The 17,063-nt window shown below is 43.2% G+C and overlaps 1 protein-coding gene across 9 annotated transcripts in view; it reads left to right on the top strand.

Annotated features, from left to right (window-relative positions):
- The first annotated feature begins 6,989 nt into the window (after positions 1-6,989).
- The window catches only part of CACNA1D (calcium voltage-gated channel subunit alpha1 D), a 168,952-nt gene continuing 158,878 nt past the window's right edge, over positions 6,990-17,063 (top strand). For all 9 annotated transcript variants that reach the window (XM_054281153.1, XM_054281157.1, XM_054281156.1 and 6 more), the window contains exons 1-3: positions 6,990-7,074; positions 9,192-9,510; positions 11,945-12,050. In XM_054281153.1, coding sequence (XP_054137128.1) covers positions 7,038-7,074; positions 9,192-9,510; positions 11,945-12,050 — 462 coding nt within the window. In that variant the 5' untranslated portion in view covers positions 6,990-7,037. The remainder of the gene's footprint in view (positions 7,075-9,191; positions 9,511-11,944; positions 12,051-17,063) is intronic.

Here is a 17,063-nt window from a genome sequence, read left to right as displayed (position 1 = left end):
GGTGAGGCACTTGAAAAATTATTGTCGTATCATTTCAGATTGAGATTATATCACACTTCCTAAATTATTTAACTGCAATCTTTTACTCCTGTGAGTAATGCAGCTCATTGGATCTATTTGTAAGACTGACAGATTTTAAACAAAAATTACCTTAAATGCTTGCTCTAGATCTGAAATCTAGACTTGTGTTCCTCTTCAGTAGTGTCATGTATTTGCCTCCCCCATTCTCTAATGCACTTACTGTGTCTCCCCTCATTCCATGAGCCTGTGATCTTCTCATCATCTCTGGTTCCTGTTTCAATATGGGGTGCCAATGCCAACAGAGACATGACTGCATTTCCCCCAGTAGGTGCCAGTTAGCATAGAGAGAAAGCTTTCTTCTTACAGTTGTTAATTCCTACTTTAAAACCAGTTTGTGCCTATTTCTCATTGTGAAACCGGTATGGGCATATCCTGTGTGCTTTTGCTGCAGTAGAAAATTGTCTTCCAACAAAATAAGTTTGAAATACATTTTGTGTCATATCCATTGCTGAATACATAAATTAATTAATGGTTTGCAAAGATAAATATGAGAGTATTTACCTTTCATTTCTGGCTGTAAGTGCTGGCTGTCCTGCATATGGTGTAGCACGTATTCCTGCAAAAGGCAGAATGGATCATGTGAAACTGTGTCATGACACAGCCCCAGAATGAAGTAGGACATTTCTTGACCTTGGTGTGCTCAACCATGCAGCTGTAGTCTTCTTATGACAAGGAATGTCTCTCAAAGTAATGTTTAAAGTCAGTTTGGGAAAGGTTCTACAGAGAAATTTGCTAAATTCAAGTTTCCTCTATCTGCCTAGAAAGAAATTTTTTGAAGTCCAGGTAATGTGTGATTTTAGTAACTGAAGAATTTGATTAGTAACCTGAGAATTTGATTTCAGTCTGTGTTCTGCTAAGTGTTAAAACACTTGAATTTTCACACATTCCCTAATATCTGTGTCAGTTTTTTAATATTTCATACAGAGCCAATAAATTTCACTTATTCTGGCAAAAACACCTCCAGGTAGCCCAGCAGATAGAGTTGGTTTAAAACTGCAGAGCAAGTTTACATTTGAAAGGGTTCATTTGGGCTTTCGGAGGGGAGATCAAAGGGCTTCTGTAGGAAGCGCAGGGACTGTGCCCGACAGCGTGCGCTCCTTTGGGCTGGGCTGCGCTCGGGCAGCGCCTGGAGCGGCTCCGGGGCTGGAATTCCCGCTGGGGGCGGTCGGAGTGGTCGCCTGGAGCAGCTCCGGGGCTGGAATTCCCGCTGGGGGCGGTCGGAGTGGTCGCCTGGAGCAGCTCCGGGGAGCTCTGGGAGCGGCTCCGGGGATGGAATTCCCGCCGGGGCGGTCAGGCAGAGCCTGGAGCGGCTCCGGGGAGTTCTGGGAGCGGCTCCGGGGCTGGAATTCCCGCCGGGGGCGGTCGGGCAGAGCCTGGAGCAGGTCCGGGGGGCGGTGGGAGCGGCTCCGGGGGGCTCTGGGAGCGGCTCCGGGGCTGGAATTCCCTCTGGGGGCGGTGGGAGCGGCCGCCCCCGCTGCCGGAGCCTCCCCCGGCCCGGCGGGGCTGCAGCTGCCTGGCTGCTGTCTCCCGCAGGCGCCGGGGGAGAGCCCCCACACGGATGTGTTTGCTCGCCTCAAGTCTGTGCAGTTTTTAGTTGTCTCTTCCAGCCTCCGGTGCGGGGTTTCGAAACTCCATCACAAGCCACCAGCAGAACATTCTGAAAAAACCTGGAGTGTGGCTTGTATTTATAAAAGTTATTTGTTTGCATGAGGCACATGTGCTGATTCTGTGAGTCATCCATCCATTTTGCTGTGACATTTGCAAGCACAATTATGTGTAGTGGAATTTTTTTGGTAGCTGGCTATGTTGCCCATCTGTGAAATCATCATTCTACCGAGCACTAAAAATAGAGATGAAACTCTTGAGAGAAAATTTTGAATCTACTTAAATGACAGTTTGAAATGTGTTCCTGCAGTCAACAGTTTAAATATTTTCTATCCTAAATATGGATACTCTAAATTTAAGGTGATGTAGTCCTGCTGTCACCATTTCAATTCACCTTGCTAGCACAGTAATAGAGCTGGAAATAATTTCTGGCTGGAAACCCGGTCTGGTGCCCACCAAAGCCAAATCACTTGGGCCCCAAAGGGGCAGGACAGGCATAGGCATGAGAGAGCTCTGGAAGGTGGATATAACACATGGAGTGGAAAGTATTTATTAATAGCAGGGGATCCCTGGAGAAAAATGTGAGGACAACCCATGACTGCAGATCAGAGGGGAACAAGGAGAAGATGATTTTTTCATTTTTGCCATCTAGGAAATGAAACTTTGAGATAAAGAACAACAGAATATCGAGCAACTTTTAATTAGCTGTATTTTCAGTCAAAGGAAGTTGGTGAAAAGATATGGTAGACACTGAAAATAGTGAAGAGCTGCAGCTAAAAGAGGGAGCTGCTGGAAGAATATAAACTGTGTTGCTGAGTAATAGCATCCTAATTGAAGCCACACAAAGCCAAAGAATCTAATTAGTCAGGAAAACACATTTCATTTCATTCTTAGTAATTTGTTTTGAAAAAGTCCAACTGGATTTTAAATTTGACAGATTTCATTGTGTTCAGAGCAGATTACAGTGTTTATACTTGCATATAGAGATAATGAACAATATAGTTGCAGACTATATGTCTTTTATAGACATATATAAAAGGAATGTTTAATTCAAAATCATGTTTGCAGTTGTTCCTTGCTATCTGGGTACCATTCTATGAACTTCTGCAGAGGGGATGGACAAAATAAATTGGACTTTTGTTGAGTTGGTGACCAATACCGGAGAGCATCATCCATTTCTTTAATCCACTTGAAGCTTCAGCTCAGGCAAACAAATGAAAAGAGCATTGCCCGTGCATCCTGCTGCCTTCCCTCCTTTCCCTTCTCCCTCACTCCCTCTCACTCTCCTTGTCTTTGTACAAATTTTTACAATGAGATTTTTTTCACAAAATATAGAGCTAAATCTCCAGCTAGACTGAAGTAGTCTTACTCACTTCATTTATATTCACCTTTCAAAAATTTGTATTTCTGGTGAGTTTATATGCAAATGATTACATGGCAAGACCTCAGTGTGGTAGGTTTCTTGTATCTGGAATTATTTTTTTCAAGTGCTAAATAGGAGAGAAGAAAATAAAAATTATGCTTAGTATCAGGGTACTTTGCTCATGCAAATTAGTAAAAAACCCAGTGATGCAAAACCATAAAAGACTATTCTTGCAGAGGATATATAAAAATTCAGCATCTTCTCCTCTTGAAAGTTCTTTTACCTATTAAATCTCAAGTGTGGATAAGGTCAATAACATGGACAATTAAGCCTCCCTCTCATCATTTTTATCCTATAGTGGATTAATGTATTTTAAAATCCATTTATGTACATTTTTATCTACTTTTGAGATCCAAGTTAATGGTTTTTCAGAAGTCTGTACTGTTTCTATTTTTCTATGTAAATTACATCCACAATAACAATGTGCTATTTTAAGTTCTTTAAAAAGTCACCCTTACACCCTTACACCCTTACAGTGACATCAGAAAGGTGATATTCACTGATCTGACATAAACAATATATGAACATATTTAAATTTCATCATGGTCTTTTTTAGATAAAAATTTGAACTAAATCTTCAAATTCAAACTGTAGCTCCATCATACTTTAGATGAGTAGAATGAAAATATAAGTCTTTAGACAAGAAGAGAGCCTACACATGAAAATATATACAAAATTAAAAGAAAATGTATAACATGGACAAGAATTAATCCTGGAAATCCTTGTTTGCAACATAGCCATTTTTCCTTAAAATATTCCTCCCATGAATAAGGATAGTAATAGTTTAGTATATATTAGCATAGCAATAACTTCAGCTGGACTATTAGAATTAATAATGGATTAACCTGCATGAGTGAGAATCCCTCCCTTGTTAAGGATGAGGCCACTTCTGCAGCTTCCCATTTTTTATAAAATTACGTATTTGTGACGTAAGTTCCTCCCACATGCATTGCAACTGGATTTGGTTTTGCTTCCTGCAATGATCTCCTTCACAGCATTGCTGTGCTCCACTCCAGCAGTTCATAGGGGCTGAAGTTTTGGTTAAGCAGGTTTATCCTTCTGCACAGCACCCCAAAATTCTTAATGGGCTCTCTATGACACCCCTGAGTCAGTTTCTTCAACTTCCTCTTTCCCTTACACAGAATAAATCCATGAGAAGCAGTAAATGTTATCAGGAGGGGAATGATGGTTATTTAGCTGGAAATCTGCAATAAATGTATTATAATATTGAATGTATCTACTCCCTGCTTTACCAATCTATGACATATAAATGAAGTACACTGGGTATGGTGTGGCACAGAGGTATGACACATGGGAACATCCATATTTCTTTCTTTTCTGGACAATGTTATTTCCATTCAAACTGTCATCACTTGTTATAGTAGCTGGGACATATTCTAAAACATCCACAGAATGCTGGCCATTTCATTCAGGAGTGAGTAACCAATATCAAAGTGACAGAAAAGTGAAGCAATCCTAGAGAAACAACTGGACACCAGTTTCTAGAAGAAAGGAAAACTGTTCAGAGAAGAATTGATGGCTTCAGTAATTAGCACTTTTGTAATTAAAGACTATCAGTGTTCCTGAATACTTCCTCAAAAGTTTCTAAACAGACTTGCATTTTCTTTTTAGCTCTAATTTTGATTTGAAAATATAGTGGGTAATTTGATCTAGCAATAAAGGGACAGTTAGCTTTTGAAATATGCACAACTACATGCTTACAAGTTTGGACCAACTGTGAAATTTTTTTCTCTGTTTAATGGTTTTATTGATTTTGAGGAGTATTTGGTAGCTTTCAGTACATATTGCTGTGGTCATTATAAGGACTGGGGGTTAGAAAATAGACATTGGTGAGGCCAAAATCAGGAAATTTATGAAAACATTTGCAAGGGAAGCAGTTTTTTTGGAGATGTTTTTGTTTGTGTTAGCCCTAAACCTTAGCAGATATGAATTTCTCAGTAGTGCCTCAGTGCTTAAATTAATGAGCCTAACTAAAAAGAATTATTTGGATGCTGGAGTCCAGCTTTGCCAGGATGCTTCCTAGGTACTTGGGTTAGGCACTGACTCCTGCTAAGCACATGAGGTGCCTTCTTCAGTGCCTGCAGTGGTTGTTAGGCAACTAATCTTGATTTAGATACTTTTGAAAAATCTACCAAGCATAAAAATCTGGCTGTTGAGAAGTCCTAGTTAATTTCTGGACATGTAAGGCAAGTACCTAAGTACGTTAAGATTGTTTAAACTGGAAACACCTGCACTGTAATGACACCTGTGAGAGGGTGTGGTGCCATCCCAAATCAACCAAATCTGCAACAGCTGAGCCAGTCAGGTCAGAAAATTGCAAAAGAGGAAGCATCTGTGGAAGACTGCTCTCTAAATCAGCCTTGCTGCTGTTTTTTTTTTTTTTTTTTAAATTCTTCAATTAACAAAGGTAAAGCCAAAAAGAATGGGCTCTACCTAATGGAGAGTTTCTTATAAAGCTGCTGGCTGGGCATTCTTCACTGGATCCCTGGACAATATCAGCAGTATTAAGGTTTTATTGCTCATCTTCTAATTACTGTCTGTAGATGTTATTTATTATTAATTAGATGGAGATAGTTGTGGATGAAGAATGGATGAAAGAGTGGGTAGGCACATGAATACAAAAGTGGGAGAGGAAAGGTGTAGTAGAAATAGTTTAATGGAAAAGTTTTCTTAATGCTTTTTGTCAAATATAAGGGTTCACACCCACCGAATTTGACTGTGGCTTGAAATACTCTTTAAAAATATGGGGAAATGTTCATTGCAGAGAAAACAAGCTATAATTTTGAAGGATCAGTTCTGTTTCAAATTGGAATTTATGTCTATAATTCTTACGGGACTTCATTATTCACTTTTTGTTGTGATTGAAGCAGTGCCTTGCCGTAAGGGAAGGTGGCTGTCCCGAGTTTGCTCCTTTGTGGTAGCAGCTCACGGTCCCTCCAGACACGGCGCTTCTGGGCTAGCTCCACCACCAATGAGACAAAACTGAAATGAATGTTTGAGGGTTCTGCAGTGGAAAGTAACACCAAAGTTACCTTCCCCCAAGTCAATTTATTTATTTGGATAAACTTTGAAGGTCCTATATTAGCTTGAAGTCAGAATGAGGGCATTTCAACAGGTCAGCGGAGAGCTCGGCGTTGGGATAACTCGGGAGTTTTCCTGGAGGTGAGGGCAGAGGGTGCGGGCAGGGGCGGAGCGGCCGGGGAGCCCTGAGCCGCCAGGAGCGGGGACACGGGGACAGGGAGACGCTAAAGCCGCGGTCGGTGCTCCGGAGCTGTCGCTGTCCCTGCCCTGGGCAGGGGGCTGAGAAGGACGGGGGCCCCGGGAGCAGGTGCGGCGCTGCCGGGGCTCAGGCGGCGGCGGCGGGCGCGGGTCTGTCGGCGGTGCCGGAGCTGCGGGCGGTCGGAGCGGGCCCGCGCCCCCGCCCGGCCGCAGCAGCAGGTGTCGGTGACGGCGGTGGCAGCAGCGAGGGAGTTAAAGCCCGCGGCGGCGGGAGGAGGGGGATTGCGAGCGAGCGGGCGGCGGCAGCGGCGGCGGGAGGAGGGGGCCGAGGCGGAGCAGGCGGCGGCGGGAGGAGGGGGACCGGGGAGCAGGCGGCAGCGGCAGGAGGGGACCGAGGAGCCGGTGGCGGCAGCAGCAGCCGGGTTGCTAGGGATGGAGAGATCCCGTGTCACCCGGATGTGAGTGTCATGTTGGCCCAAACTCTGAGGGATTTGGCAGCGGCGAAGCAGCAGCGGCAGGAGGAGGAGGAGCAGCGGCAGCCCCTCGCACGTCTCTAGTCACTACCATGGGGGTCGGGTAGCGGGTAGCGCAGGGGCAGCGCGCACCTGGCTCGGGGTGGGGTTGGGGGGCGTCTCTGCCCTTTTTTCTTTTTTCATTTTCCTCTCACACGCTGGAGAAAGTGAGAAAAATGCACCAGCAGCCGCAGCCCGAGCAGCACCCTGAAGGTAAGAGCCGACCGGGCGCCCACCAAGGGCAGCGGCGTGCTTGGGGCTGAGAGGAGGGTGGGGGCGGGGGAGGATTTGTGAGGGATTTGGGAGTCGGGGATTGGGGGGATTAGGGAAGGGGTTGAGGATGGGGTCGGTTTGGGAAGGGAAAGGAATGAGCGGCTGTGTTCGAGGAGGGACCGCGAAGGGCAGGGGATGAGGCGAAGGCGGGACAAGGTGCTGCCCTCGGCGTGTGACCAGCGTGCGAGTGCATTTATGCGCGTCTGTCCCTTGTCCTGGGGCCATTAATATCAGCTGCGGGAGGACGCGGCTGGGGCTGCGTTTGCCTCATCCGTGTGTACCTGGGGCTGAGCCTGCCCGGAGCTGCGGCTCCCGGGGGCTGCCCCGCGCCGGGCGGGAGGGCGGCGGGGCCGAGGGCAGGGCGGCGGGCGCGATGCGCTCGGCCCCTGCCCGGCGGGGCGCACGGGGGCGAGACGCGGGGCTCCGCGCCGCTAATCCGCTCCGCCGACGGGCTCCGGCGCTGCCACAGCCCCCACTGTTGTTTATAAATGATTCCTCCCTCCTCAATCAGCAGCAAGTTTGTGTTGCCCCCGAGGAACGCAGTCACCCGGGCTTTGTTTCCCTTTCGAGCATCCATTTAAAAAGACGATGGCTATATAGATAGATGAGTAGGTGGGTGGTTTATTTGCGCCGAGCCACGTTTCATGGCATCCCGAAGGGCAGGCGGAAGGCGGGGGAGATGGCTGTGCCATTGCATTTATATCTGGGGGAGGGAAAAAAAAAAAAAAAGAGGGGGCGGGAGGGGAAGCAGGGATGCTTTGGGAAAATGTTGGAGGTAGCTGTGCCACCTTTGCCCCCGCGGCAGCTCTGCCCCCGTGTCACCCAGCTGTTGATGCGCCGCCGCTGGCCAGCGCTCGCCGCGCCGGGGCCGCTCCCCGCGGAGCTCCGTGGGGGCCCCGCCGTGACCCCCCCCACTCCCCGCCGCCATCCCGGGGAGCCATCTTAGGGCATTCACATCTTAGGGCTCCCGCGCCCCCGGAGCGGGGGCCGGCGCCGGCCTCGGCCGCGTCCAGGCGCGTTCGCGGCGCTCCCGTGGTCTGTGTCCCCCGTCTGGGGCGGGAGGGCTGTGCTTTCCCTGCCTCTCTGCCGCTTGACGGGGAGCGATCTTTCCTCCCCTGCCTGGGTAGATCCGTTTCACATCATCTCTTTTGCCAGCCCGAATTCCCAGCGCGTATATTGTGCCTTTCCTCCATTTTTTTCCCCACCCAGGCATCAAGTTTTGAATCGCACTCAGGAGCCTCTCCTTCCTACAGGTGCATGTAGGAGTAGACTGTTGCGCTAGTCAAAGAGCTCGCGAGGAAGGATCCTTGCGAGGAGGTGGTGTTTTGCCTCTTTGCTGTCATCTGCATAAAGAGCACTCGATTATTATTTGGAAGGTGCTATTTATTTTTTAAATTCTCACAAAGACGCAAAACCAAACACCATCCTTTTACAGAACCAGAGCTTATCCTTCTACCATGGGTCCGTGGTTGTGATTCCTTGTGCACAAGATAGCAGAGCTTTGTGAACGTGTTTATCACAGACAGTATTGGATCTTCGCTCGTGGGAGGCATCCACGCATTTTTCTTTGAGAATGCAAAGCAGGGCAAGATTTAACTTGCTTACAGAACTTCCCCCTCTACCTTGCTGCTTATTCTTAATTGAACAATGTGTAAGAATTTGGAACGACTATTATTTTGACCAAAATAAATTGAGATAGTAGTAAATGCGAAGGTGCTACAGCAAACTTGATCTTAAAGGGTAGGTATGGTTTACTGAATAAACATCAGGACAGGAAGGCTTTCATCCACTTAGAAAAAGGCATTGTAAGTGGAAGAGTCAAAATGAGAAGTGTTTGTGTGTCAATACTTACATCAATCTTGAAGTTGTAAAACTGATTCCTGAACATATTTTCTACTGTTCAATTGCATATACCACAGCACAAGTGTATGCATATGTATCTGTGTATGTAATGCAAACATCACACTGCCAGGAGGTCTTAGAACAATCTTTCTTTGGATTAGACCCATTTTAGTGTAAAGCAATTATAACCAGTGCTTTTTTCTTTTGTCCCACAGAGGTGAACTATGCAAGCAGCACCAGGATTCCTCTCCCTGGTGACGGACCAGCTATTCAGTCAAACAGTTCAGCACCATCCAAGCAAACTGTTCTGTCTTGGCAAGCTGCAATCGATGCTGCTAGACAAGCAAAGGCTGCCCAAAACATGAGTACCACCACAGCCCAGCCTGTAGGATCTCTGTCCCAAAGAAAACGCCAGCAATATGCCAAGAGCAAAAAACAGGGTAACACGTCCAATAGTCGGCCACCCCGTGCCCTTTTCTGTTTATCCCTCAACAATCCAATACGAAGAGCCTGCATTAGTCTAGTAGAATGGAAGTATCCTTTCTTGCAGTTGGCTTTTTAAATGATTTTCTTACATTTTCTGATCATGTCAAGGGGATTGTTTTACAGGATCTCTTGGAGCATCACAACTTGCATGTTACATCACTTGTATGTGTGGGTAACTGTCATTAATGTCAATGGGAGTTAATTTGGCTTCAGTTGCTGTTAAAGATAGTCTCTTGTGTCATGTTGATACCGAATATCATTTACTGAAGTAGGCAGCTCGGAGTCAGAGGAGAACTCATAGCTGTTCCTTTTTTTCTGGGAGAAGTTGGGGGAACATTTTCAAGCTAACATCACATTCCAGCAAATCTCTGCATTGCATTTTTTGCCTTTCCAAATAAGGAAGAGTGGATGGGAATGTATTTAGCCATCCAGTGTTAGGGAGATGGCCAAAGATGTCAAACCTATATCTTCCATATTGCAATTTGGGGTACTGCCATTAGGGCAAATGAGTCAGATGTAGGAATCTTTTTAAAAAGATTGTTTTCCCAGTACTAAAAGTAGGGAAGATTTTTACTTAAGCCAAGGAAATGTTTTAAGTACACACAAGTGTTGTAAATATAATAATCCTCTGAGCTTGTACAACTTATGTCAACCACCAAACATATTTGGAAGCATGTTAATCTAGGTGGGAGAGCAGAGGTGCTGCCTTGTGTTCATGATGACCTGTGTGATGGGAAGTCCTTTAGTTCAGTGGTTATGATGTGGAAATATGTGCATTTCTCTGGCAGAATGGATAGCGTGATGGTTTAGTATATTATTTAATTATCAAGAAAAGCTTTGAAATAGAAAATAGTTTTGCTGGGGTACAAGGAGAAAAATGTTAGCATATTAACCATGGCAACATCCCTGTAATGGGAAACAGCTGGTCAAGACAGTAGATTACTGAAGTAAAACTCAATTTGTTACTATAAACAGAACAGCCAACCTGGCAATAAGAGCTGTTACTCATTTATGGGGTTGGTGCTTCTCAGTTCTTTGTACAAAATTCAATTGCAAATTAAAGATAGTGAAATGGCTTCTTCTTTCATTTAAACTGGTAGAAGTCCAACTAATTTCAGTAAATTGGCCTCACCTTGGCTAAGGTCAGGTAAATGAAATTACTATGGATCTGGAGTGGAATAACTCAGCGAGAATTTGTCCCAGCAGCACCACATCATAAAACAAGATTGTCAGTCTTGTGATGGTATCCAGTCTGGAAAATGCTGTTGTAACTTTATTTTGTACATAATGTAGCAGCTGTTCATGTTGATCTGCTTTGTAGACATAGAAGTGGCCCTCAAGGTGACAAACTTTTAATAGGCCAGCAAACAAAATGTAACATATCTTATAGGACGTATGGGCTTTGTAAGACTTCTCCCCTCCCCCCCCCCCCCCCCCCCTTTTTTCGCAGGGAACTTTTTAAACTGGCAAAAATATGCTTTTGAATATATTTAGTACTCTTACCCCAGTCTTTTATTGGACTCTTATGGAAATGTATCCAGAAGTTGTGCATCAAAGGATGCCAAAAATTGTAGCTGAGGTCCAAGCACATCTTTTCCTAGCTCCGACAGATAGGCTCATCTTGGTACCTCCATGTTTCTGGTCATTGAGAAGAGTAAAATATCTTGTGAGAAAGGAAAATCAATTATGAACTGAAGGATGAACTTCATATGCATGAATTTTAAGAAAAGGAAGACATTTTTTTCTGGAAGACAGAAGGAATCTCCAGGTTCCCACTGCTGTTGTCCAGCCCTAGTATAGAAAGCAGAGCTGCAGTCCATGCTGTTGTCAGTGTGGAAGTCTGTAGCCTCTCCTTGTGTGGCTGCCAAGCCAACCATATTCTATTTCTATTATATTCTATTTTCTACTCAACACACCTAAACTTTCATCTGGCTTGGCCAAAGCCAGGATTCAGGAATGCAACTGTCAGAGACGTGGAGTGGCTCAGAACTTTCCTGTGACAATTGCACAGCTTTCTAGCTCTCCTGTAAGAGAACAGTTGTGGTTTTCTGGGAATCTTTCCCATATCCTGCTATGAACTGGATTTCCAATGGTTTTCCTCCTTTGGAAAAATGTATATTTATGAAACCTTTATATGAGGACAGAACAGCTCCATGAGTATTCCTTGTCCATTATGATGACCTGCATGTAGATTTAAGAGTGGATAATGATATTCATCTTTGGAATTTAATGTAAAGTGCTCTGTGACAGCATGAGTAATAGTTTTCACTCTTTTCAAAAGGAAGAGGACGTTGAAGGATCATTGTGATGGAAAATAATATGGTATATATAGTGCTATAACTAAAGGTGATGGAGTGTTTGTCAGAGTTATCAGTCAAAAGATTGCCTTAAAGCTTTACCATTGTTGATGCTGGAATGGAGAACTAGACTTAAAAGTTTGCTGATACTCATAAGTCATGAGTTCCTTAACGAGATTTTCCAGACCATTTGACATATTTATACTACTGTCTATTTTTGCCAATTGTGTGGCCTTAGCTGTTTACATCCCATTCCCAGAAGATGATTCTAATTCAACTAATCATAATTTGGTAAGTAATCTTGAATTTTTATTTTTTGTTTGCTGTGTTTTTAATGTGATTAACTGCTAGTATTTGAGATTGCACCAATTATAGGTGATTTCAGCAAAAGAAATTGGTGTATAGTGTTATACAAAATGTATTTGGAATTGCTTTGTGTGTCGTCGCCCCCCCCCCCCCCCCCCCATTATTAACTGTTACTTTGTCATTTGTTCAAAATTAGGTTTTTTATTAGTAGAAATCTTTGGAAAGAAATGTGCATTGATATGCTGTGTATGTCTATACATTTGTGTGGCAAAAAAGTTTTAATTTGTTTCCATTGCTTATATTGATTACTTACATATATTGACTAGCTGTGACTGTTTCTGACACTTGTTTCAGACTTGAAGGTTTGCTGCCTTTCCTAGTGCACTTGCCTGCTCTGTTTGCAGTTTTTAATGGTGTTATTTGGCTGTTTATTTTACTGGGTATTTTAATTTTTAATGAGAGAATGGTGGGAGATTTTGCATTAATACATTTTAAAGTGATAGGAACATCACTGTGAATTTTCAAAGCAATCACTGCTGGTATAAATGATCTTTTAAAAAGGGATGGTGTTGCAGTAAGTGGTGTGCAGAGATGCATTTCTTTGGTTGAAAATAGTATACTAGGGTTGTACTTGAAAAGATAAAAAGATAAAATCGAAATTTTCTTTTTAATTCTCTAAAACCTACAAAGGCTGTCAAGGGAAATATTGAATTACATGTAATGATTTTGTTGTTTATATTAAACTCCATCTTGAAATAGAAGAGTGGTTTTGTGCACTCATAATCTGCATGTGACTTTTTGAATGGGAAAGAAGTTCATGAAATAAAGAAGTGGGTACCAAGAAGTTGATATAATTTTGTATTCATTTACCTGGAAAATGGGGGTTGATATGAGGTCTTCTATTTTATGGACTTGTTTGCATAATTTTGTGGTGTGTATGTTTATTTTTCTAAAAGTAATAATTTTGTTCAGATGACTTTTTAATTGCAATTAAGTAAATATGGACAATAAAAATTGCTGATGAAAGGCAGAATAATTTAGGTCAGTGTAAAGGAAGAGTTATGCAGCTGTGTATCCAGCCAACCAACAGATTTTCATTTTTTCCCCTGAGAAATTCAGGGCACAAATCTCCATAGCTGTCAGTCCACCCCGAGATCTGCTAATAACTAATTTCAGAAAGCATTACATGAAAAGGGTAAAGCAGTTACTTGTGTCAGAGGCTAATAATTTTGAAAAATGTTTCTAGCATTAGTTTTGTTAGGTTATTGTCTGGTGTTTCTGAGCCAATTTCAATTCTACAATGTGCTAATATTTAGAAAGACAATGGACATTTTCATCCCTGCTGATTTCTCTTTTTTTATTTGATATGGCCAGGCTAGTCTAAGGAATAATAATTGGTGTCTTTTTTTTTCTTTTAGTAAGAAATTCTTAAACCTTATCTATTTTAAGTAGAAGGGCTCTTGAACTCCTCCAATTATATGTATGTAAAGTTTAGTTGGCCATTAAGTGATCTCAAATTCTCATTTAAATTTGCATCCTGTTTATCCTGAAGTTGAGTCATTCCACTAAGTTTGCTCAAAGAGCAGAATTTATACTGGCTATGTACTTTGAGCTGCTGGGACAGATTTAAACTCAATAAGGGAGCACACAGACACATCCTGTGTGTTCAGTCTAATAACATAAATAGTTCTGGAATGAGCAGCATTGGCTTTTCCTATGATTGGAGTTCTCTACCATGAAATATGTTACCCAGTGGTCTGGGTCCATGCCTCTCCTCTGGAATTTCACTGACAGTTTTCCTTGGTTAGTGTGGATTCCAGCACTATGAGGGAATACAGCAGAAGAGCTGAGTGAGAAAACTTCAGGCTTGCTTGGGAGCCTGTTGGATCCTGTGTTTCCTGCTGCTTGAGGTGCTTGTGTCAATAAGTGCTGGAGAGAGGACTGTCTTACAATGGGAGTAGGGATTATTCTGTTAATAATGTTCAGACCTTTCCTCTGGTTTGTGAACAGACCAAATATTAATCATCATTGAACCTCTGGCAGGATTTTGGCTCCCTTGGTCTTGCTAGGAGCTGCCCCTTTGGCTCTAATTCAAGTTCATCTTCATAAATTTTAGTTTGCATATGGATATTATATCTGGCTTGGTTCTCTCAATGCTGCTACATTGAATTGAATAGATGAATTGATTTCCATCAGCTAGCTCAAATGACTCTTTTTTTTTAAATTTGTGAACAGAAAAATGAAGTGTTTATACAAGTGAGGGTTTTCTATGAATACGAAATAGACAAAATTTGTAATCAGCCTCAGGAAAAACCAATGGAACACTGGTAAATGGGAACTAGAAATGTAAACTTGTTCATTTCTGGTTGAGCTCAAGACAAGGTAAAGGTAAGAATTTGAGCAGACCAAGTGTTCATCCTTTATGACTTGGAAAGTTTGCAGTGGTGACCTCAGTGCAAGGATGTATGTGCAGAGCAGGTGTTCCCTCCTCTCTGGGGTGGGAGGTAGAAGGCAGAGCCTGTATGGTGGAGTTTCCAAGACTTGTAAAGGAAACCTGAGAGGGTTTCTGGGTCTGTCTTTGCCTGTGGCTGAGCCAGTGGAACACTGACCCTGTATCAACCACCCAAACTGGTTGTGTGAGCCATGTTCTCCCTTTCTCATTGATGCCTCTGACACAAAGTCACTTATACGTTGCAGTAGTAATGGCAACATGAATTTTATAACCAAATATATAACAAATATTGTAAGAAACAGGTATATGTGTCTTAAGACAAATAGTGAATCAAATGCATCCTTATGTATTTTTAAAATATAGGCTGTGTCTTAGGTATCATTTATTCTAGGAAATGAGTCTATCTTTAATGCTAAATATTTTAAGATAAAGGTCTGTGAGAGGGTCCCAAACCCTTCCTTTTGGAACAGTAGACTATTTATAGAAAACTGATGGTGCAGGGATGATTCCATTGTGTGTTTCTGTGTTGGTCACTTGTCTTTGATTTGCAAGCTGTGATTACTGATGTTTTTGTGACAGAGCCAGCAGCATGCTATGTGGTATTTATGATAATTTAGGGAAGCAAGAAAAGTTTCTTTTTCAGTATATTGGTGACTGAATTAAGCAGATGGTAAGCAATGATGTAGGAATAGGAGTTCCTTCCTTTGTTGTTTTTTTTTGGTATGTCTTTTTGTGTTCTGAATGCACAAATTCTGGTTTGTGTTTGGCCTTTTTGCCTCTCTCTGGGATAATGGGTGCACTACAGTTGCCTCCTTGCTCAGGGGATTCATGGTCATACTCTGTCAGGCCAGAGGTGTGAGTAGTGAGTGATACAAAACAATGCATTCAAACAAAGCAGAAGTGCAGAATCAAATTCAGACTGGGCTGTGCTTGACCACTTGCCAAGGGTTATAGCCCTGTGCTCTAAGGGAAAATTTGTGTCATCCTTTGTCTAAAACACCTTGATGTGTCTTTGATGTGTGCCAGGAGAGGTAGGAGGAAGGGATCCTCTTTTCTGTGTTTTAACTGGAGTAGTTCTCTCATGACTGTGTATACTGCATGGACTGCAGCGCAGAGTGATGAACTTAAGCCTGAATTCTACTTCATCAATAATTAGTCTCTAATCATTGAATAAACTGACAGAAGTAGGCCCTGTTCTTCTCCAAGTAAATGGGTTAAAGTATTATGGAATTGAGAAGTTTTCTGTTAGAGCAGGGGCAATGTACTTTGGGATGAAATCCTGCTTCATAATTTAAGGTAGTTTCTTTCATCTGCTTTCAGAAGTTTCAGGTGATCTGAACTTTCCATGCTTAATTGAGCTCTTCTTTTTGGAAGTGTTTCTTGTCTGAATTTGATAAGAAGCAGTTTCTAGCAGAAAGGGCTTCCTGTATATATATATTTTATATCTGTTTCTGTCTTTTCCTTTATTCCTCATCTGTGCTATGTTATTTCTCTTCATGTCTTTGCTTTTAACTTCCCACTCATTTCTTTCTTGTTATCTTTTGCCTCTACCCTCTGGCTTCCCTCTGTGTTTTCTCTTCTGTTTGTCCTCTTGTGCAGCATGCTTTTCTCTATCTCCTTCTCCCACCTCAATTTGTCTTCCTGGTGTCATCCTGCTGTCCCATGTTCTGTTCTGTGCTTTGCCTCCTGCTGCCTTTCCTATTGCCCAACTTGCACTGGGCTTCTTTCTTTATCATGTGCAGGCAGACCAGCACCCTACAATGAATTTTGGCCATGGTCAAGATATTGTTGGTTATTTTTCTTTCCTTTTTAATAAATAAATATGAACAGTCAGAAGGCATCCATCCATCCAGAACTGCTGGAAATGACACCCCTGAAGTTTGAGTTGAATCTTTGGTTGCACTGCATCTCTTGTGCCTAGACCCCCAAGGTTGGTGTGGCGACACTGTTCTGCTTGAGATTGGCAGCAGAGTCAGGGGTGGGAGACCCAGCTGTGTCAATGACAGCAAAGTGGCAAAGTCCCTGAGTAAAGAACTTGCCTGTAGTGCACAAAGGGCCCCTAATGTTAATGACAAGTCTCTGTCCCTGATAACAGGATTTTTCAGCCTTGTCTGAGTGCTGCTGTTTGTGGGGAAGCCTCTGAGTGAGGCCATGTCTCTCTCAGGCTGTGCTTGCAGGGCAGGGCAGTGCTGATGGTCCTGGATGCCTCCTCTTTATCCCAAGGGCTGGGAGAGCCTTAGTGGGGGACACTGCTAGAGAAAGGCAATGTTTGTGTCCTACTTTCAGGCCAAGATTTCCTCTGTAAGGAGCTTTATGGGGCTCTTTGAGTCCCTTCAGCAGGAGGAAAGCCAGTGTTGTGCCTTCAATCTAGGGCACAGCAGGAGAGTGCTCTGAGGAGAACCGGTTGAACTCTTGACTTAGAGGTGTCAAGCTTCCTGTCCTTATCTCATTAGCAACTCGATGACTCATTCAGTTCTGGGGCCACATGACTAATTAATCCATCCATTGAAAAGGTTGTTGGTTTTTACCTGGCACCCAGTTGTCCT

The sequence above is a fragment of the Melozone crissalis genome, unplaced genomic scaffold (assembly GCF_028551555.1).
Source record: "Melozone crissalis strain CALT ecotype California unplaced genomic scaffold, PUWL_Pcris_2 ptg000029l_1, whole genome shotgun sequence".
Lineage (NCBI taxonomy): Eukaryota > Metazoa > Chordata > Aves > Passeriformes > Passerellidae > Melozone > Melozone crissalis.
Note: the sequence above shows the minus strand (reverse complement) of the source record. Positions and strands in the feature narration are given on the sequence as shown.